This window comes from Oryctolagus cuniculus, chromosome 12 (assembly GCF_964237555.1).
Source record: "Oryctolagus cuniculus chromosome 12, mOryCun1.1, whole genome shotgun sequence".
NCBI lineage: Eukaryota > Metazoa > Chordata > Mammalia > Lagomorpha > Leporidae > Oryctolagus > Oryctolagus cuniculus.
Genome location: NC_091443.1, coordinates 37,852,340 through 37,875,205, shown reverse-complemented (window position 1 = coordinate 37,875,205; position 22,866 = coordinate 37,852,340). Strand labels below are relative to the sequence as shown.

The following is a 22,866-nucleotide window of genomic DNA, read 5'->3' as shown; positions in this document are numbered from 1 at the left end:
TGTTCATTTCCTTATGCTCTTGCCAAACTGTCAGTCTTTTAAATTTATTTCTAACTTGATGAGGAAGCGTATTTTTTTTTTTAAAAAACTTTTTTTAAGTTTATTTATTTAGTTAGTTGAGAGGTAGGGTTATAGACAGTGAGAGGAAGAGACAGAGAGAAAGGTCTTCTATCCGTTGGCTTACTCCCCAGATGGCCGCAACGGCCGGAGCTGCGCCGATCCGAAGCCAGGAGCCAGGTGCTTCTTCCCTGTCTCCCACGTAGGTGCAGGGGCCCAAGCACTTGGGCCATCTTTTACTGCTTTCACAGGCCACAGCTGGATTGGAAGAGGGGCAGCCGGGACTAGAACCGGCGCCCATATGGGATGCTGGCACCGGAGGCGGAGGATTAACCTACTGCGCCATGGCGACAGCCCCGGAAGTATGTTTTTATTTTAAAAATTCACTTCTGGTATGGTTGAACTTTTTTTTAATTAAAAATTTTAAAATTTATATAAATGGGACATATTTCATGTATTTCATATCTACAGTTTTAGGAGCATAATGATACTTTCCCTTCAGCCTCCTCCCTCCCTCTCTCCCACCCTCCCTCCCTCCCTTCTCCTTCCTTTTTTTTTTTTTTTTTTTGACAGGCAGAGTGGACAGTGAGAGAGAGAGAGAGAGAGACAGAGAGAAAGGTCTTCCTTTGCCGTTGGTTCACTCTCCAACGGCCGCCGCGGCCAGCGCACCGCACTGATCCGATGCCAGGAGCCAGGTGCTTTTCCTGGTCTCCCATGGGGTGCAGGGCCCAAGCACCTGGGCCATCCTCCACTGCATTCCCTGGCCACAGCAGAAAGCTGGCCTGGAAGAGGGGCAGCCGGGACAGAATCCGGCGCCCCGACCAGGACTAGAACCCGGTGTGCCGGCACCGCAAGGCGGAGGATTAGCCTATTGAGCCGCGGCGCCGGCCCCTTTCTTATTTTTTAAAAATCTTTACAATGACATACTTTTCAATTTATAATTCACTAAATAAATAATTCAACAAATAATAGAAAAAACACTGTTCCTCAAGAGTATAGACAAGGGTTATAAACAAAAATCAAATCTCAAAACATCAATTTCACTCAGATACATTACCTTTTTTATACTCTGTGTATTAGTTAGCACAAATAAGCCAGTCTTTCTGCATACATTTTGTTGAGAAAGGATGTCATTCTTTTTTATGGCTGAGTAACATTCCATTGTGTATGTGTGTGTATGTGTGTGTGTATATCACTACCCCCATATATATATGCACATATATATCACTACCCCCATGTTAATAGCAGCTCAACTCACAGTAGCTAAGATATGGGATCAACCCAGATGTTCATCTACTAATGACTAGATAAAAAAAATTGTGGATGAACTTATCTTTAACAATTTGTTTTTCTACTTTTTTTTATTTTTTTTATTTTTGACAGGCAGAGTGGACAGTGAGAGAGAGAGAGACAGAAAGAGAAAGGTCTTCCTTTGCCGTTGGTTCACCCTCCAATGGCCGCCGCTGCAGCCGGCGCACCGCGCTGATCCGATGGCAGGAGCCAGGATCCAGGTGCTTTTCCTGGTCTCCCATGGGGTGCAGGGCCCAAGCACTTGGGCCATCCTCCACTGCACTCCCTGGCCACAGCAGAGAGCTGGCCTGGAAGAGGGGCAGCCGGGACAGAATCCGGCGCCCCAACCGGGACTAGAACCCGGTGTGCCGGCGCCGCAAGGTGGAGGATTAGCCTATTGAGCCACGGCGCCGGCTTGTTTTTCTACTTTTTAAAAAATTTTTTTTAATTTATTTATTTGAAAGGTAGAATTACAGACAGTGAGAGGAAAAAACAGAGAGAATGTCTTCTTTCTGTTGGTTTACTCCCCAAATGGTGACAACAGCTAGAGCTTGGCTGATCCAAAGCCAGGAGTCAAGCGCTTCTTCTGGGACTCCTACGCAGGTACAGGGGCCCAAGGACTTTGGGCCATCTTCCACTGCCTTCCCAGGCCACAGCAGAGAGCTGGACTGGAAGAGGAGTAGCTGAGACTAGAATTGGCACCCATATGGGATGCTGGTGCTGCAGGCAGAGGATTAACCTACTGCACGCCGGCTCCTGTTTTTCTGCTTTTTAAGAATTACTAACTCATGTTTTATGGTGTTGTCATTCATTTTTTTATTGATTTGTAAGTGGTGTTTTTGTATTGAGGATTTAATAATTTGCCATACATATTGTAGACACTTTTTCACTTTTTTGTTGTTTTTTTCAGTTTTATTTATGGTGTTTTGTACTATACAGAAATTTTGATTTTTTTTTAAGATTTATTTGAGTGTCAGAGTTACACAGAGAGATGAGAGGCATAGAGAGAGAGAGAGAGGTCTTCCATCTGATGGTTCACTACCTAGATGGTGCAACGACTGGAGCTGAGCCAATCTGAAGCCAGGAGCCAGGAGCTTCTTCTGGGTCTCCAACGTGGGTGCATGGGCCCAAGGACTTGGGCCATCTTCTACTGCTTTCCCAGGCCATAGTTGAGAGCTGGATGGGAAGTGGAGCAGCCGGGTCTTGAACTGGTGCCCATATGGGATGTCAGCTCTTCAGGCCAGGGCGTTAACCCACTGTGCCACAATGCCGGCTGCAGAAATTTTGATTTTTATGTAGTAAAAGCCAGAGATTATTTTCTTTATGGGTTCTAATCTTGGTATCTTTCTTAGGAAGGCCAACCCCCCATTTCCCTATTGAGTTTTTATATGGTAAAGATTGTTATAAGCTTATTTCCTGTGCACACTCATATAGTACATATAATTGTGTATAAATTTACAAAAGTAACATTGTAGATGTTATTTTGACAGTTTATATTTCTTATATTCCTTTCCTATTCTTATATATATAATTAAATGTAAATGTAGGTGCATGAGTATTTTTAAAACATTTTATAAAATTTTAACTGACATATAAAATTATACATAATTGTGGAGTACCACGTGTATATTATGTATTGTCCAATCAGGGTAAACCTATCTGTCTCCCACGAATAATTTTTTTTACTTCCTACCACTACTACCTATCAGCTTACAAATCAACCATATGAGGTGTGTTTCTATTTGAAATATTGTATCCAAACCTTCCAAATAGGGTAGTGATGCTGGATAATAAAACAGAAAATTATCTACACTGTCATGTAATTCTATATTAACAACAACTTTATGAAGTTGATAAAATCATCCCATTTCCCAAATGAAAAGAATGCAGTGCAGTGATTAAGTAACTAGTCTGTATTTATACAGATGGTAAAAGCTGGGACATAAACTCAGGTCTCTCATGTTCTAAATGTGGTTTCTATTATTTCCCACTGTTTTGTGAATTTGTGAACATTAGTCACATTTTTCTCTCTGTGCTTCATTTTTAATACTCATTCTATCCTGTTTTCAAGACCAATCCTGACCTAAGCCAGAAAGAAACTTGAAGAGTTCTAGTTACATAAGGAGAGGTATATTTTACTTATCCTTGGTTATTTGTATTTGATTCATTGTGACTCAGTTTTGGAAACAGGGCTTCTGTCTGTGTTGGGGGAGAGTCTGTGGTACTGTTGCTTGTTTCCTCCTAGGACCTGAAAATCCTTCTTGTAGGTCTAGGTCATGAATGGGAACTTGTTAACTGTGAGAGACTTCTGTGGTGGAAATTATGCAAGTACTGGAAGCTTTGGAGCCTGAGTATTGCCCAGTTCTGTATTCCCCATTGCTGGTTGCCCCCCGAGCAAGTGCCATCACCCAATGCTGCATCACCTGATGCCAGTTGCAGTGTGCCGTCACCTATGGTCTGTTACTGTTGTCTTCTCGTTATTTCCTTCCAACATGAGTATCTGGGATTGACCTTCCCTTACTGCCCCCTGCTTCCCTCACACTCTGCCATTCCTCAGTGGTCAGGCTAATACTGCCCTCACACCCTCTTACTTGGCCTTGTTTTCTTGCTGAATAATCCAGGTAATGACCTATGCCCAGGAGCATTAGACTTAATCCCTGTTTGAGGTCTAGCTGGTAATCTGTGACTCAGAAGCAGATATATCAGAACTGCAAGAGATCTGAGCATTCTGCTTGCCTACACATCTCATGTTACGGATGAGGAGCCTGAGGCAGGTTTTGCACCCCAAATCACAGTTGCTGGCAGAGTTTGAAGCAGAATCACTAGTACCTCAATTATATTTCATTGTATCCATTTTGAACAAATAGCCTCATCAGAATGCCTTAAACATATTTTAAATAATACAGATTGGGACAATAAAAAGTCATTTCAGTATTCGCTGTTTGACTGTTAGACTAGTGTGCATTTGTTTTTATACGGAAATACCACAAAAAGCATTATTTGGAAATATGTGTTTCAATAACCTCCAATATATGAAAGCTGGATTTTTTAGAAAAGTAAAACAATGTCATTCCACCAGATGTCACTGTTTGCTTGTAGCAATGATGTTACAATGATTTTAAAACAATTCCCCCTCTCTAGTCATATTTTGTAAAAAAGAAAAAAACCCCGTTTGTATAGTTATGTACTTATTCATATATAGATTCATTATTTTGTCAAGACTATATTCCCTGATTTTTAAAAATCATATAAAATATTCATATACTTGTGCTGTGGATTTTAATGAAAAAAAATGATATACAGCTAAAGATTATCTGCAGATTAACATTTTTAAGAAGATAAATTCTTATAAATTTTTATCTAGACCTATGAGTCCACATTTTTAACAGCATTCCCCTACAAGTTAATGTTTTCCAAATGATTTATTGAAACCCAGTAAGTGGGTTATGAAATCAATTTGTGAGTTTGCTGTGAGCACTTTTAAAAAATGGTGTCTAGTAGAGACACTCCATTGCATGTATTACTTTGGTGAAACTTTTGTACGTGAGCATTCATAAAATTTCCCTGCACACGTCTGAGAGTTACTTAGAAGTGACTGTGGGCTCCATCCCATGAAGTTCCCCTCAAGGTTTTGTAAGCCAGTCTGAAAGACATGGTTTCTAAGGAAGCGCTAGTGAAGCTGTGAGAGGGAAGCCTCTCTGGTGGACTTGTACCAAGGTGGGGTACAAGGTGCAGCTAGGGGGAGATCTCTTCTCCATGCGAAGTTGGATGTGGCTAACAGTAGCTTTTATGTAACTCACAGAAGATGTATGCAGCGATAATTTAAGAGCACTCATAGCTGAGAGCGAATGTTTTCCAAACTTCTTTGGCAAAACCCCCAATAAGGAATATAGTTTATATGTCTGACTCCTTGGGAGACTGATGTTGACTCTGAAAGAGGTTTAAGTTTCACCCTGAGAAAGGTGGGCTTGTGTATTAGTCTGTTTTCTGTTGCTATAATGAAATACCCAAGGCTGGGTGAGTTCACAAAGAGGCTTATTTAGTTCACAGTTCTGGAGTCTAAGGCATGCACTTGACCCCAGTGAACGCCTTCAAGTCAAATGGCATCATAGAGGCAGAAGGAGGAGAGATCACTTTACCAGATATGAAGCCAGTGGACTACGAAGGAGCCTGGCTTGCTCCTTTGAGAGCTGCCCTCTCACAAGAGCTAACTAAGGGTCCCACAAAAGCTACCCTATTCCATTCTGAGGGTGGCATCCCCTGTGACCTAAGAATCTCCATCAGACTTCACCTCTTAAAGGTCCAACCCCCTGTTAACATTCCCACACTGGGAACCAACCTTTCAACATGTCAATCTTAGGGGATCAACTACATTCAAACCATAGCAGTTTATCTCCTTCATTCAACCCCTCCTTGAAAATTATGATTATAATATCAGCCACTCACAGAGAATGTACTGTATGCAAAGATCTTCATATATATAATATATATACATACATACATATATATATATAATTTCAAAGTGTTAGACTTGGAAAAAGCCCAATTACTGTTGCCATTCTTAAATGAGAAAACTGAGACTTAGGAAGGAAAGGTGGGCTACCCAACTATTTTTGTATGTTTTCTGTTGCTATAACAGAATACCCAAGACTGGGTATAAGGAAAAAAGGGTTATTTTGGTTTGTAGTTCTGGAAACTGAGAAGTCTAAGATCAGGTGACTGCATCTGATGAGGACCTTGTGTTGCTTCAGCTCATGGTGGAAAGCAGAAGGGCAGGTGGCCTTCTGAGAGAAAAGGGGGCTGAACTCATGCAGTGGCTGCCCCATTCCTATAAGAAAGGCATTAATCCATTCATGACCCAAACACATGCCATCATGCTGCATCTGCCACTGCTGCCACCTTGCAGACCAAGAAAATTTACATTTTGATGGGACCAAAACCATATTCAAAAGAAAGCAACGACATAGTATATCAAGTGGCTAATAAGGGATAAATCTTGGTTTTCAGCCTCATTCCAAAGACTTACTCTTTCTACTTATGTCAGTGATATTTAGACTTCCCTGTGGATCAGGACCTTCTGGGGAGTTTGATAAGCATAATAACTCCAAGACTCTATTCCACACCTACTGAATTAGAATCTGTAGATAAGGAATCTGAGAAGCTATGGATTTGACAAGCACCCCAGGATATTCTTACAACCAGGCTGTATGAAGAGTGATCCCATCACACCAGTGGTTCTTGAACCTCGGTGTGTATCAGAATCACCTGCAGGGCTGGTTAAAACACCCCTTGAGCTTCTAATTCATTAAGTCTGTGGTAGGCTCAACAATTTGCATTTCTAACAATTCTTAGGTGATGCCTATACTACTGTTTAGGGAACACACATTGAGAACCACTGCTGGATCTCATACCAACCCATGATTCTCAGTTCCCCAGCCCAGGGTCTGGGGCTGGATTTGTCTGAGATTTTTCTTACTCAGTCAAAACTCAACAATATCTATTCAGTGTCTACTTCAATAAAATCATTGGGAGACAGAAATCAAGCTAAGTATCATGGTTTCCTCTGCAAACCAACCTATAAATTACTGTGAAAAAGATACACAGATTGGAGTGACATGCATTCCATAATGAAAGAGAGATCAAATGCAGCAGGAAAATGAGGGAGGCAAAAATGAATTTTGAGCAGAGAGGGTTTTGTAGAGGTCTCGTGGAAGAGATCTGAAGGCCTCACCTTTGTCATTTCCATAGCTCACACATTTGGTGTTCCTGTCTCCTCTATTGCCTCTTGGGAATCCCAGCTTCTTGGACATCTTTTACATAGGGAATGTAGATTTGGTAGAGGATCGGGGCTAGGAAGTAGGGTTGGCAAGTCTGATGGGGCTCAGACTGTGGGGGACCCTGACATTCAGGCTCAGGAGCTTGGGTTATACTGAGTGAGTGTGTGTGTGTGTGTGGTCATTAAAGTGTTTTGGAGAGAGGATGACTGATGTCAAGTCAGGCAGAGATGTGTAGCGTGGATTGGAGGAGTAAGTGTCTGGAGGAAAAGGATCAGCGAAGGTGTTATCACAGGACTCAGATGAGAGAAGGTGCAATGGACAGGAGGGATACTGCAAGGAGAGAGTAGAGAGGATGAGTGATTGCCAGTGGGGCCCACAGAAAAGCTGGAGAGGAAGAGATGCTCAGTTTGAACCATTGAGATGGTGATGTTTTCCAAAGGGGAATAAAGTCAATTGAAAATAGAACTCAGTAAAAAATAAGAGTGGAACCTTGTGCCCACCCATCAATCAGGTTAATTATCCACTCCCCTTTGGAAATGGATTAAAAGCCTGGAACATGCTGTGCCCAGCTCTCTTCCTTCTTTCTGGCCTTTTGCCATTGTGGGCCCTTGCTGGCCTATGCCTCCAGGGTGCTTGGCCTATGGGCCACCCTCCCCATGCTTCCTGGCCCGCTTGCTCCTCTATGTGGCAGGCTCCTGATAATTGGTATGAATCCAGATTTATCTCTCTTTTAGATAGGGCCCTCAATCTCCTATGCATTTCTACCACTGAATAAAAATCTTAAAACATAAAAAAAAAGAAATGGGAATATGAGAGGGCAGAGGAGGAAGGGTGGGAGCAGGGGAGCAAGGGTGGGTATGGTGGGAAGTTGTAATTATGAAGTGTATGATGTTTGTTACTATAAAGCTGTATAGTTCTGCATATATTTCTCTGTACTTATTTCTAAGGATATAGTTTAAAAACTTGCCATGGGACTCCAAATCCCCTTAAGCTGGGTAGTTATAATACCATCTTAAGTGTTAAAGTGATTATATGGATAGGGTTATCTGGTAATAATAATAGAATTAAAAAAGGATGAATGCTCCCACATGGGAAGCAGTCCACACAGCAGACTCATAGAATGACAATCACTTTGTATAGCACTTTGACCTCAGAATCAGCCCTTAAGGCATTCTGATCTGGCTGAAAAGCCCCCTAGAGCATTTCAGGCATGGAAAGGCAAGATACTGTGGCAAAAAATGTACTACATGAAGGTCCTCTGTGGGTGAAACCCCAGTGGGAAAGAAGTGGTCATCAAATAAGAAGGTACTTTTCTCTGAAGGGAGGAGAGAACTTCCACTTTGCTTATGGCCTTGTCTAAATACTGACAGAGTTTGTGGATTCAAAGGGCTTCCATCACCTAGGCAGCTTATGTCAAGACCCTTGGGTGATCACTGATGTCATACATAAGAGTGTTAATTATTAAATTAACAACAAGAGTCACTGTGCACTAACTTCCCATGCAGGACCTCTGTCCTCAAAGAGTTGTATTATAATTATGTTTAAGTGCTCACAAAAGATGTATAATTCTTGGGTACTTCTTTAAAGTTAATAAAGTTTCTAAAAAAAAAAAAGTGAAATTAACTTCAAGAAACAGTAACTTTGAACAGCACTTGTCTCAAGTGGAGGAACAGAATTTTTTTTTTTGTGCAAATTGTTGAACTCTTTATTTAGTATAGAGTTGATCTTCTATGTGTAATGTTAATCAAAAATGGATCTTAATGGGCCATCAAAGAAGGAGGTACCTTTCTCTGAAGGGAGGAGAGAACTTTACTTTGACTATGGCCTTGTCTAAATAAGATTGGAGTTTGTGAACTCAATAGGCTTCCATAGCCTTGGCTGCTCATAAGAGCCTCAGGTGATTACTGACGTCATAAATAAGAGTATCGGTTGTTAAATCAACAATAGGAGTCGCTGTGCACTTACTCCCCATGTAGGATCTCTGTCCTTAATGTGTTGTACTATGTGAATTAACAGTATAACTAGTACTCAAACAGTACTTTATACTTTGTGTTTCCGTGTGGGTACAAACTGTTGAAATCTTTACTTAGTATATACTAAATTGATCTTCTGTATATAAAGATAATTGAAAATGAATCTTGATGAAGAATGGGATGGGAGAGGGAGTGGGAGATAGGATGGTTGTGGGTGGGAGAGTGGTTATGGGGGGAAAAAGCTGCTATAATCCAAAAGTTGTACTTTGGAAATTTGTATTTATTAAATAAAAGTTAAAAAAAAGTTAAGGAGAAGAGAAAATGAGTAAGAATTGATTTTTGTGCATTTGATATTTGAAATGTGTTTTATATAAATAAATTCATACATATTTTTATGTAAAAAAATGGATCTTAGTGGAGAATGGGACTGGGGATGGGTGTCCTGAACCCTCCATCATCCATTTTGCTCCTATTCACAGGAGCAAACAGGGAGAGGGAGGAGGAGGAGGAGTACGACAGTGGGTGGGAGAGCCAGTATAGTGGGAAGAATGACTGTATTCTCAAAGTTGTACTTATGAAATACATGAAGTTTGTATTACTTAAAAGGGTTTTTGGGGGAATAAAGTTAGAGGGAACAATATCTCTAAATATTTTCGTGTGAAAATTATATAGTCTGTATAAGCCTACTTTGCAATCCTTTTATATTTATTTTATAGTAAGTGCTACAATATAAAAATGAATGTATTTTCCTCATTTTAAATTAATTTATAATAGCTTTTATTTTTAAGTATTTTTAAAGAAATTTTTAAAGTATTTTTAAAGTATTTTAAAGATTTTATTTTTAAGTATTTTTGAAGTATTTTGTAAAGAATTTTTTACAGTAAGTAAACTTACTGTTCACTTCTTTATACATTTGAGGTTGCTGTGAAGTCAACTAGTATGTTAAATTACTTAGAATTGAAAGAAAATATTATTAAGAGATTAATGATTTTCTTTACAAAGGGAATTTAAACATATACTGATTCATAAAATTACTGTATTTCTTTTATGACAGATAATAATTTTGTTTGATCTTAAGCGATAAAATACATGTAGGTACACCTGTATTTGTTTACATTTGTGTAATGCTTCATAGTTATTCAAAGCATTTTCACTTACATTTTCTTCTTCATTTATTATCTACTCTGATTCTTGCAACAACAACCCTGTGAGGTGGCTAGGGAAAGTTTTGTTTGCATTTCACATGAGCAGGAAAGGAGGCTAAATTTATGTAACGTACTTAAGGTGAAACACTGAATAAGCTTTTATGACACTTATTTCAAATAGTGATGTTTTTGAATTACATTATGCTTCTTCCTACTGTATTATGATGATGGTTGAAATGCATTTGTTAGCTAAATTTATAATTCTTTTAATGTGACTGGGTATCCTGAACCCTCCATCAATGACCAGTTCACAGGGGCAAACATTTTCCTACATTTCTCACATGATCAGATTACCTTTGTCCAAAGTGAATAATCTACATTTGATATGGAAAACATGATTAGAAAACATCAACTCACCGAAGAGCCGGCTTTCACAACTCTCCAAGTTAACAGGAACTTCCAGAAAAGTCCCATCCTCCAAAATAGTCCTAGTGATGCACGTTACCAAGCAAATACTGAATATATTCAATCTGTTTCTTCACTGTGATGAAGAATGTTGTCTAGATTACTTCCACCTAAAGGCTTGTCAGGTCTATGGCAGAATGCTGCATCTGATTTTAGCCTTAGGAAACAAAGACCAAAACTCAAAAGCTCAACTTTTTGACTTATGTGAGTAATTCAATGAGATTTTTTCTGCCTCTGAGTTTATTGGTCAGGAAATCCAGATAGGATAAGGCATCAGTCCTTCAAGAGGGACAGGATCTGGGGTGTTGCTCATGAGACCATGTCCCTGGAAGGATTTGGGGCAGGTTGTGACATCTCTGGAGCTTCATTGTCTTAACCCTAATGAAATTCCTCCATGAGGGTGAGCCAAATAATCTAAAGCCTGGAGCAGAGGGGACAGAAATTTCCCATTTCTCTCTAGTATTGTTTCCAGGATGTAAAGCCACAGCTCTGCATTGTGAATTTGGCCCACTGCCATGTCACAGTGTTGGCTATGGACCTTCTCAGAGTCAGAGTCACTAGGCTGGGGAGCAGTAAGTGAGTAATGGGCTGACTCCAACTCTGTGGGATTTTGCTCCTTGGGAAGGAAGAAGATTGGAAAGTCCACCACACAAAGGGAAGAACAGAACTGCATCATGGAGCACGACTCTCCTTAATTCCAGGTCAACATATCACAGCTATAACATTCTCAACAAAGTGCGTGCTTTCTTGTGCTCTCTGGAAGCACAATCACACCTTCCTCTTGGTTCTCCATTCAGCTGATTAATTCCAATCTTTACTCCTTCATTATGAATTTAGCAATGCAAGCATTCCAATTTTTATTGGTCTATAGGAATATAAATAAAACCTCCTGATTAAAATAGTCAGTTTCAGATTTTTAGTGGACCCAATGTCTTTGCTTTTTAAGTACTTTACTCCTTCAGGGATACATAGGGCTTTGACAGTTCCCTGGGGACTTTCTAAGCTCATGTTGAGGAAATACAATCTATGTGTGTGTGAACACATTACTGATATCTGTGCTCTTCATCTCAAAGTGACTGTTGGTTTTGTCAGTTCCATATGTGGTGAGTGCCTCAGCAAAAATCATAGAAAGAAGAATAACCACCCTAGGATTGTTGCTGGGCCAGAAGTACTGAAGCAACTTTCAGTTAAACTCTGGATCCCATCTGGTCTACAAAGCATCTCAGCAATCTGAGTAGACTTGGGCTGGCTGTCTGGTCTTGAGTCTTCATCTTGATAGCATCGCATAGCCTGAAAACATCTGTCCAAGCGTCCAACCATCTGCTTCAACTGTTGAAGACTCTGAATGGGAGATCGAAGCTTCCCAGATTCCCTGGGTGGCCCTAAAAACTCTCTTCAGCTCTCTGGAGTTCTCTTGAGCCACGTTGGGGTTTCCAACAGAGATGTCTGTGCATTTTCATGACCATGCTGGACCTCAGTCACAAGTTAATACTGCATTTGGAAACTGTACAGCTACAAATGAAGAGCTTCTGTTTTCTGCACAAAGTCCTTAATTTCACAAGGCAGTTCCTGGTAGCAGTTCAAAAGCTCAGCTATTTTAACTTAGATTGAAATCACATCTGTTGGTGTTTTTTTGGATTCTCTTGTCCTGAAGGTCAAGAAATGACTGTTGATGACACTTGTACCACAGATTCCACAGGGACTTCATATAAAACCTTCACAGAAGTCTCTGACTTATCCCGAGGAATGGCAACTTGTACAAACCCATGGAAATCTCTTAGGACCAGAAAGATGTTTTGCTTCGATACTGAATGCATTCGTACAGAGGACTTCTTGGCCCAAGTGAGAACACAATTCTCTGCACGTAGCTGGTTCAGACTGCAAAGCTCCTGAATCCTTTTAGCAGCCTTTTTTAAAAAACTCAAGAGAAAAAACCTACACATATAGGCCATCCAGTTAAGACTGAGGAAAAAGTTGAATAAAAGCACTCCTGCTTTAGGCAACAGACAGAAGGGCTGGGCAGAGACATGTCTGTGCTGTTTTCACCTAGAATTAGCCCCTGTGAACTGAGCACCAGACTTCTGGATGGAGAACCCCAGATTGGCTGAGTGGTACTTCCATTGGGTCTGGATAAACCTGTGTATAGCTGAGGTGAGTAACCAAGAAAGGAAGTACATGTTGGAGCTACAGAATGGTGAGAGATAACCACAAATCCCACGCTTTCAGTGTTGGCCAGTGGTCAGAAGTCAGCTTTGGAAGTATACAGTATTGGCAAAATTTTAGGAGTTCCCACTCTCTTCTCCAGTGTTTAAGCCCCATCTTCACAACATTTGATGACACATCTAGAAACCAGATAAATTTTCAAGGGCTTTTGGGTCCCTGGGAGTGTGCATAGGGGAAAGATCTTTTCCCCATCTCGGTGAATCAGTTTCCATTTCTATTCAACAATGATGCATCCAGAGGTGACAAGAGAATGAATTCACACAGAAGTGCTAGGCACGAGCCAGACACAATTTAGGGGCACATGTCCTTTTCTTCTTTCTATATATTCCTAAAGGCTCCCAGGTCAGAACCAGAAACAAGAAGTAGTCTCATCTTTCAGATCTGAGCAGGTCTTTTGGAAGTAGAAGGCTAGCAAATCTAAAACTCTCCTAGAGCCTGAGTCTACACTCTGATGGCTACTGTAAGCCAAGCCCCCTTGCATTTGTATTTTCCAGCAGTCTATGGCTCAGTCATTAGTGACACATTTTGGCTTCATATTTTTTAATTTATCTCATCTCTAGTCCATTTAAGGCTTTTGGTTTTAAGTTTTGTATTTCCATATGTATTCTTTTTTTAAGTTTATTTATTTATTTGGAAGATAGAGTTACAAAGAATCCAGTGAGAGACAGAGAGAAAGAGGTCTTTCATCTACTGGTTCACTTTCCAAATGGCCACAATGGCCAGGATGGGCCAGGCCAAAGTCAGGAGTCTGGAACTCCATCTGAGTCTCCCATGTGGGTGGCAGAGGCCCAAGTACTTGGGTCATCTTTCCTGTTTTCTCAGCCATGTTAGCAGGGAGCTGGGTTGGAAGTGGAGCAGCTGGGACTCAAACCAGCACTCATAGGATGCTGGCATTGCAGATGGTGCCACAATGCTGACCCCCGTATGTAATCTTCTATATAAGTAGCTTGTAGACTAGAAGGGAACACCTGATGCCCAAACAATTTTCTGTTCATGCTAGCAAGATGTGAATCAAAAAAGGAAAACTATAATTTGAGGAGCCAGTGCTGCTTAAGCTGGTGCTTTGCCATAGTGCACGAGATGAAATGGAATGGAGTGCAGGTGAGAGATAGAAGATAAAGATCTTTTTACTTCTTTTTGAATTGGACTTTCTTAAGGTAAATTTATTATTCCAATGTAATGAAGCAAAACTATCATGACGGGTGGGCATTTCGTCTAGTGTTTAAGATGCTGATTATGATAGACCTCTGGAACCCAGCTCCAGCTCCTGACTCCAGTTTCCTGCTAATTCAGACCATGGCAGGCAGTTGTGATGGCCTCACATAGTTGTGTTTCTGCTGCTCATGTAGAACTGGATTGAGTTCTGACTCCTGGTTTACACACAACTGGGGATTGTTGCAAGCGTTTGGGGGATGAACCTGCTGAAGAGAGCTTTCTCTTTGTCTCTATCTCTCTCTTTCTGTCAAATAAATAAAAATATACACACAAAGGATAATGTATTTAGAACAAAATATAAATTATTTTGGATGATTTCTCATTGTTTATTATCTGACTTCTAAACAAATTGTTTAGTACAGATGACGAATATCAATGTGTTTATTTCAGCTGAGGTATGAAACTAAAGCAAACAACTATATTATCAATGACGTAAAAACTGATTTTTTCCCACCCTGTAGAATACTGTATGGAATTCCTGTTATGGGTGAGAATCAAGAATATGCTAGTATTCCTTCGACAGCACCAGGGATATTCCCTGAATTGCCACAGACAGCTGGAGAGCATGCTCAGAAACCTTATCTGCAAGTGTTGGGAGAAGAAGTAAGATTTTTTTTAAACTGAAATATAGTTTTTTTTTAAAAAATTTAGTTTTTAACAGATTCAACATAGTTTATGTATACAGTTATAATATAATGATATTTCCTTCCCCCCTACTCCCATTTCCCGTCTCCCTCTAACACTTCCCTCCTCTACATTTTTTAAAAAATTTTTAAGATAAAATATTTTAAATTTACATTACAGTAAAAAGACTTAATGCTTCATTGGATAAAAGGTTTAACAAATAAAAAGCAAAAGACTCTAGTTTAGTAAGAATATAGACAATGGCTATAAATAGTAATTGAATGGAAAAATGACCACTTCACCCATATACAGTAAATTTTAAAGTAATCACAGGTCATTAACACTTTGAATTTTCTTTTTTTTTAAAAGAGTTATTTATTTATTTGAAAGAGTTACACAGAGAAGGAGAGGCAGAGAGAGAGATAGAGAGATAGAGAGAGAGAGAGAGAGAGAGAGAGGTCTTCCATCTGATGTTTCACTCCCCAATTGGCTGCAACAGCCGGAGCTTCGATGATCTGAAGCCAGGAGCCAGGTGCTTCTTCCGGGTCTCCCATGCGGGTGCAGGGCCCAAGGACTTGGGCCATCTTCTGCTGCTTTCCCAGGCCATAGCTGAGAGCTGGATTGGAAGTGCAGCAGCTGGGTCTCCAATCAGCGCCCATATGGGATGCTGGCGCTTCAGGCCAGGGCTTTTACCTGCTGCGCCACAGCACTGGTCATGAATTTTCTCTAATGTTATTTTTCTTTTCCTCACAGTTTCTTATACTTTTTACTTTTTTGTACCTAAAAATTTACTTAGGACCTCAATAATTGTTAAAGTGAGTTATATCTATTGACTAGAAATGAAAATGGAGAAAATGCTAAAATATTTATTTTGACTAGGAGTAATAAAATCAATATGCTTACATAAATAATATATTTTCACAAAAAATTGTATTTTGAAAGCAGAAATAGTAGTGAGAAAACTAAGCTTTCTTCTTTTTCTTTCTTCTCTCTTTCCCTCTTTCCTCCCTTCCTCCTTCTCTCTTTCTCTTCCTTCTTTCCTTTCTCTGTCTCTCTCTCTCTCTCTCTCTCTCTCTCTTTTAATTTCCTTATTGTATGGCTTTATAGAAAGCAGCTATATTTTCATATCTGCTTCTGCATTCAGTTTTGTCACTTTTTTGGGTGCAGTATATGAATAAAATTCTGTCAAACCAACATGTAATTGGAAAATGCAAATATTTCAATAGCCTTTCTTAAGCAATTATGGATATTCTTTGACAATATACCAAAACTTAATATGGGGATAGTTTCTTGAAATTTCATTGCAAGACATCCACTCTCAGAACGTTGATAGAAAATCACTTTTCCTTATTCTTTCTACAAAGTGTGACTAAAAACCCTGGACATTACACACTTGTGAACACTCTACAGGTAAAGAGAAAGAGGCATTCTAGCTGGGAAGAATGAGATGAGATGGTAGTGAGTAAACTTCCTGGTTTATCTATTTTGCTCCATGTATCTTAGACTTGTTTAGAGACAATCTGGTAATACAGAAACACCAACAAGTAAAGACAATAAATAAATGAATAGAAAATAAAAAATGAAGACTGGCACCGCGGCTTACTAGGCTAATCCTCCGCCTAGCGGCGCCGGCACACCGGGTTCTAGTCCCGGTCGGGGCGCCGGATTCTGTCCCGGTTGCCCCTCTTCCAGGCCAGCCCTCTGCTGTGGCCAGGGAGTGCAGTGGAGGATGGCCCAAGTGCTTGGGCCCTGCACCCCATGGGAGACCAGGAAAAGCACCTGGCTCCTGGCTCCTGCCATCGGATCAGCGCGGTGCGCTGGCCGCGGCGGCCATTGGAGGGTGAACCAATGGCAAAGGAAGACCTTTCTCTCTGTCTCTCTCTCTCACTGTCCACTCTTGTCCACTCTGCCTGTCAAAAAAAAAAAAAAAAAAAAAAAAAAGAAAATAAAAAATGAAGAAAAGCCCCAGCAGAAAGCTTGCTGTTTCTAGCCAAAGAAAAACAGAATTTTAAAAGACAAATATAAGTTGTCTACTCTAGACAAACACTAGGGGAAAAAAACTAAATCCAACCACAGCAAAAAGCTGTGGCTCCATCCCTGCCTCTACCAACAAAAGCCTAGTGGGAGGGCTAGACCACCACACCTGCTGGATTATCACAAGGTACTCCAACACTGTTGCCAGGGTAGTGACATAGAAGATGCAGTCTGGAGTTGGGAATTTGATCTTGATAGAATGGTAATAAGGCTTCTCCACCTGTCAGTTGAGACCTATGGGGATGCGGGTTTCCACCTCCACCCCCATCTAGTAGTAATGAGCCACTTCTTCCCTTCTCACTGGAGGAGAGGTAGTTTGGTGGAGGGTTAGGTAAACAGGAGTTTATTTTGTTTTATTTTATTTTTAGGTTTTATTTATTTGAAAGGAGAGTTTCACAGAGAGGGGAAGACACACACACACACACACACACACACACACATACATCTTCCATGTGCTGGTTCACTCCCCAAATGGCTGCAATAACCAGAGCTGGGCCAGGCCAAACTGGGAGCCAAGAGCATCTTCCAGGTCTCCCACATGAGTGCAGGGGCCCAAACACATGAAGCCATATTCTGCTGCTTTCCTAGACACATTGGGAGGGAGCTGGATTGGAAGTGGAGCAGCTGGGACTTGAACTCATATGGGACGCTGGTCTTACAGGTGGTGGCTTAATATGCAACGCCATGATGCTGGCCCCAAGAGTTTTTAAATAAGATCCAGATTCTCATAGAATACCCCAAATACCTAGATTTCAATTGGAAATCACTGCTTCTATCAAGAGTTAGGAAAAATCACACTGAATTAGAGAAACAGTCAATTGGTAACAACAGTGAGATGATACGTAGTAAAATTATCAGACAATGATTTCAAATCTGCCATCATAAAAATGTTTCAGTGAATAATTGTGAATAACTTGAAACAAATTTCACAAATGGTTCAGAAAGGAAGTAGAAAAAATGGCAGCAAAGAAATAGAAGATACAGAGAAGACACATGGAAATTTCAGGTGTGAAATTTTAACTCAAATAAAAAAAATTAGTGGAGGGACTGAAAAGTAGAATCAGTGAAAGAACTAGTGAACTCAATTAGGGAAGAATTAATGAGATGAAGATGGAACAATAAAATTCACCCAATCTGAACAACAAAGAGAAAACAGACTGAAAATTTCAGAATATTAACAGAGCCTCTGGGATCTACAGGAACGTGGCAAAAGATCTAACATTTGGGTTACCACAATTCCAGGTGGAGAAGAAAAAGAAGGCAAAAACATTTTTTTTTTTTTTTGACAGAGTGGACAAGAGAGAGGGACAGAGAGAAAGGTCTTCCTTTGCTGTTGGTTCACCCTCCAATGGCCACCACGGCCTGCGCGCTGCGGCCGGCGCACGGCGCTGATCCGATGGCAGGAGCCAGGTACTTATCCCGGTCTCCCATGGGGTGCAGGGCCCAAGCACTTGGGCCATCCTCCACTGCACTCCCTGGCCACAGCAGAGGGCTGGCCTGGAAGAGGGGCAACCGGGACAGAATCTGGCGCCCCGACCGGGACTAGAACTGGGTGTGCTGGCGCCGCAAGGTGGAGGATTAGCCTAGTGAGCCGTGGCGCCGGCTAAAGGCAAAAATATTGAAGGAAATAATGGCTAACCAGTTCACCAGTTGAGGAAAAGATACGAACCTACAGATTCAGGAATCTATGCAAACCCTAAACAGGAAAAATCCAAAGAAATCTTCACCAAGCCATATAATAGTCAAATTTCTGAAGACTAAAGGTGAAAGCTTAAAGGCAACTAAAGAAAAGTGACATGTAACCTATAGGTGAAAAACAATTTAAATGGAAAGGAATTTCTCATCAGAAACTGGACACCAGAATTAAGTGGTAGAACTTTCATTTTTAAAGTTATATAAAGGAGCTGTGAACCCAGAATCCTATATGAAGAGAAGTATCCTTTGAGAATGAAGGGGAACGAAGATATTCTCAGATGAAAGGGAACTAAGAGAATTTGTTGCCAGCAGACTTAGGCTAAAAGAACATCTGGGGGGGCTGGCTCCGTGGCGCAGTAGGTTAATCCTCTGCCTGAAGCGCTGGCATCCCATATGGGTGCCGGGTTCTAGTCCCAGCTGCTCCTCTTCCAGTCCAGCTCTCTGCTGTGGCCTAGGAAAGCAGTATAAGATGGCCCACGTCCTTGGGCCCCTGCACCCATGTGGGAGGCCGGGAAGAAGCACCTGGCTCATGGCTTCAGATCAGTACAGCACTGGTCGTTGCGGCCATCTGGGGAGTGAACCAGCAGATGGAAGGCCTTTCTCTCTGTCTCTCCCTCTTACTGTCTGTAACTCTACCTCTCAAATAAATAAATAAAATCTTTTTTTTTTAAAAGAACATCTAGGGTTAGGATGGGCATTTGGTACAGTAGCTGAGATGTTACTTGGGATGCCTACATCCCATATGAGAGAAGCTGGATTCTACTTCCAATTCCAGCTTCCTGCTAATGGACACTCTGGGAGACAGCAGAAGATGGCTTAAGTGCTTGCCTCTCTGCCATCTCTGCGGGAGACCTGGCTTGAGTTCCAGGTTCCTGATTTTGGCCTAACCCAATTCTGGCTGTTACAGGCACTTGGGGAATGAACCAGCAGATGGAAGATCTCTCTTTTTCTCTCTCTCTGATTTTCAAGTAAAATGAAAATAGATAAATAAAAACATTAAAAATGGGTATGGAAAGTAAATAGAAAAAATAATAAATAAGAGAAATATCTTAAAGGAACAAAGAACATTGAAGGTAAAAATATGAATAGGGGCTGGCACCGTGGCTCACTTGGTTAATCCTCTGCCTGTGGCACCGGCATCCCATATGGGCGCCAGGTTCTAGTCCCGGTTGCTCCTCTTCCAGTCCAGCTCTCTGCTGTGGCCCGGGAAGGCAGTGGAGGATGGCCCAAGTGCTTGGGCTCCTGCACCCACATGGGAGACCAGGAGGAAGCACCTTGCTCCTGGCTTCGGATCGGTGTAGCTCCAGTCGTAGTGGCCATTTGTGGGGTGAATCAATGGAAGGAAGACCTTTCTGTCTCTCTCTCTCACTGTCTAACTCTGCCTGTCAAATAAAAAAAATATGAATAAATACAATAGGGCTTCTTTCTTTTGAGTTTTTTTTTTTTTAAGATTTATTTATTTATTTTGAAAGAGTTAGAGCGAGCAAGCTCTTCTACCTCCTGGTTCACTCCCCAGGTGGCTGCAATGGCTGGGGCTGGGCCAGGCTGAAGCCAAGAGCAGGAGCTTCCTTTGGGTCTCCTACATGGGTGGCAGGAGCCCATCCACTCAGGCCATTTTCTGCCGCTTTTTTCCAGGCCATTAGCAGGGAACTGGATCAGAACTGGAGCAACTGGGACACAAACAGGTGCCCATATGGGATACCAGCATTGCAGGCTATGGCTTTTACCTGCTATGCCACAATTCTGGCCCCAAGTTTTCTAAATTATATTTTTCAGTTGAAGTAAAAGGCACCCTGATATAATTGTAAATGCATATAGAGGAAGTACTTAAGATGATTATATTATAAGTAGGGAAGGGTAGATAGACATAAAGGGAGGTAATGAACTGGTAAAATGATGACAATTGAGCTGATAAAATGATGACATATGATGAAGTATTTAAAGTAATAACTAATAAGCTATACAAAGAGATACTCTGAAAATAGTATCATATGTAAAAGTGGAATTCAAAAATATGTTCTTGAACTCTCAGGAAGGTAAGAAAGAAGAAAACATAGTAGCAAATCAGAGAGAACAAACAGAAAACAACAACAAAAAAAGCCTACTTACAACCCAACTTAGATATAAATGGTCTGAAGGCATCAATCAGATAACATAGAGAGACAGAGAGGATTGGGAAACAGGACCCAGCTATATGGTTTCTGTAAGAGAAAGGCTTACAATATAACAATATAGCTTGGTTGATAGAAAAAGGATAAAAACATACATCATATAAGCATTAATTAAAGAAAAATGGGCATTGCCATATTAATAATGGATAAAGCAGACTTCCAAACTCAGGAAATTATCAGAGAGAGAGAAGAGTATTAGTTTATGATAAAAGTGTCAGTACACTGTGAAAATATAGCAATCTTGAAAAGTGCATGCCCCAAGCAACAGAACTACAAAATATATGAATCAAACACTAATAGAGCTGGAAGGAAAAATAGACATTCCACAGTTCTAGTTGGAGATTTCAACATCAATCTCTCAACTATTGACAGAAGAACCCCTAGACAGAAAATCAGCAAGGATGTAGAAGAACTCAACATGACCAATGGGATATTATTGAGATTTATAGAACCCTTTACCCCACGAAAGCATTATAGGTATGCTTTTCAGTTCCTGTGAAACATATACCAGTATAGAGAAAGCAATAACAGGAAGATAACAGAAAGTCAATAACAGGAAAATAGCAGAAAAATCTCCAAATGTTTGGAATTTAAATAATATAGTTATAAATTATCTAAGGGTTGAACATTTCAAGGGATTTAAAGATATGCTTAACTGGGTGAAAAAGTGTAGTATATCAAAACTTCTGAGAAACAGAAGAGTGTTGTGAAGAAAATCTATAGCACCAGATGCTTACAATAGAAAAAAGAAGGTATCAAATCAAGAATTTAACATTTCATTTCTAGAGCCAAGAAGGAGTAGAGCAGAATAAGACCAGAGCAAACTGGCAAAATAAATAATAAAGAGGTGAAATCAATGAAATAAAAAACATAAAAACAGTAAAGAAAATCAGAAAGCTAGTTTTTTGAGAAGATCAATAAAACTGATCTTTAACCAGACTGACAGGATAAAAAAGAGATGAGATACGAGTTACCAATGTCTGAAATGAAATAAGAAGTATCACTCAGACCATGCAGACATCAAAAGAATAAAATGAGCATACTATGAACAACTCTGCATACATCAGACTGACAAGTGTGTGAAATGGAGCAATTTCTCAGTAACCATAAGCTTTCACAACTCATCCTGTTAAAAAACATAATTTGAATAGGTCTACAGCTGATCTAAAAAATGCCCTCCCTTCTCCCAAATATCTTCAGGCTCAGATGCTTTTGCTAGCAACAGTTCAATCAAACACTTAAGGAAGAATTCATACCAATTCTACACAGTCTCTTCCAGAAAATAAGAGGGAACAGTTCTCAATTCATTTTTGATCCCTAAATTAGAAAAAGACACCACAAAAAGAAAAATACAGACGACCAATGTCCTTGGTACAGTTAGAATCTTTGTCCCCCTCCCCACCCCGCCATGTTGAAATCTAATTGCCATTGTAACAATATTAAGAGGTGGAACGCCTAAGAGGTAATTAATCATCAGGGACTTTCTTTTTGTGGGTAGAATTGATGCCATGATCATAGGACAAGTTCAGCCCACTTTTCCCAACTTTGCCCTTCTGTCTCCCAGCATGTAGGCACAGTAAGAAGTTCAACAGCAGATGCTAGCACGTTGGTCTTGTGCTTCTCAGCCTCCGGAACTGTGAACGAATAAATTTCTGTTAAATTACCCAGTTTCAGGTATTCTGCTTTAGCAGCACAAAGCAGACTAAGATGCTCTCTTGGTTATAATAGATGTAAAAATGCTTAACAGGCAGTGCCTTGGCTCACTTGGTTGATCGTCCACCTGTGGCGCCGGCATCCCATATGGGCTCTGGGTTCTAGTCTCGGTTGCTCCTCTTCTGGTTCAGCTCTCTGCTGTGGCCTGGGAAAGCAGTGGAGAATGGCCCAAGTGCTTGGGCGCCTGTACCCGCAGGGGAGACCGGGAGGAAGCACGTGGCTCCTGGCTTCGGATCGGCGCAGCACTTGCCATAGCGGCCATTTGGGGAATGAACTAATGGAGGGAAGACCTTTCTCTCTGTCTCTCTCTCTTTCACTGTCTATAACTCTACGTGTCAAATAAATAAAAAAAAAATGCTTAACAAACAGTAGGGCACAGAATGAAAAAATAAATAAAAGGGATTATACTCCATGACCTGAAGGAGTTATTCCAGGGACTTAGGGCTGCCTCAGTATTTGGAAATTCACCAGTGTAATCCATATT

The 22,866-nt window shown here is 40.7% G+C and overlaps 1 protein-coding gene and 1 pseudogene across 10 annotated transcripts in view; one reads left to right on the top strand and one right to left on the bottom strand.

The window, feature by feature from the left end:
* The window catches only part of TTC6 (tetratricopeptide repeat domain 6), a 281,858-nt gene that overhangs the window by 84,134 nt on the left and 174,858 nt on the right, over positions 1-22,866 (top strand). For 8 of the 10 annotated variants that reach the window (XM_051822786.2, XM_051822782.2, XM_051822783.2 and 5 more), the window contains exon 7: positions 14,607-14,748. The exons of 1 other annotated variant lie outside the window; for it this stretch is intronic. In XM_051822786.2, the coding sequence (XP_051678746.2) occupies positions 14,607-14,748 (142 nt within the window). Of the gene's footprint in view, positions 1-10,115; positions 12,859-14,606; positions 14,749-22,866 lie in introns of those variants that run through there. One more of the 10 variants, XM_051822791.2, reaches the window with a different exon arrangement.
* Positions 10,895-12,580, bottom strand: LOC127483743 (aspartate--tRNA ligase, mitochondrial pseudogene; annotated as a pseudogene).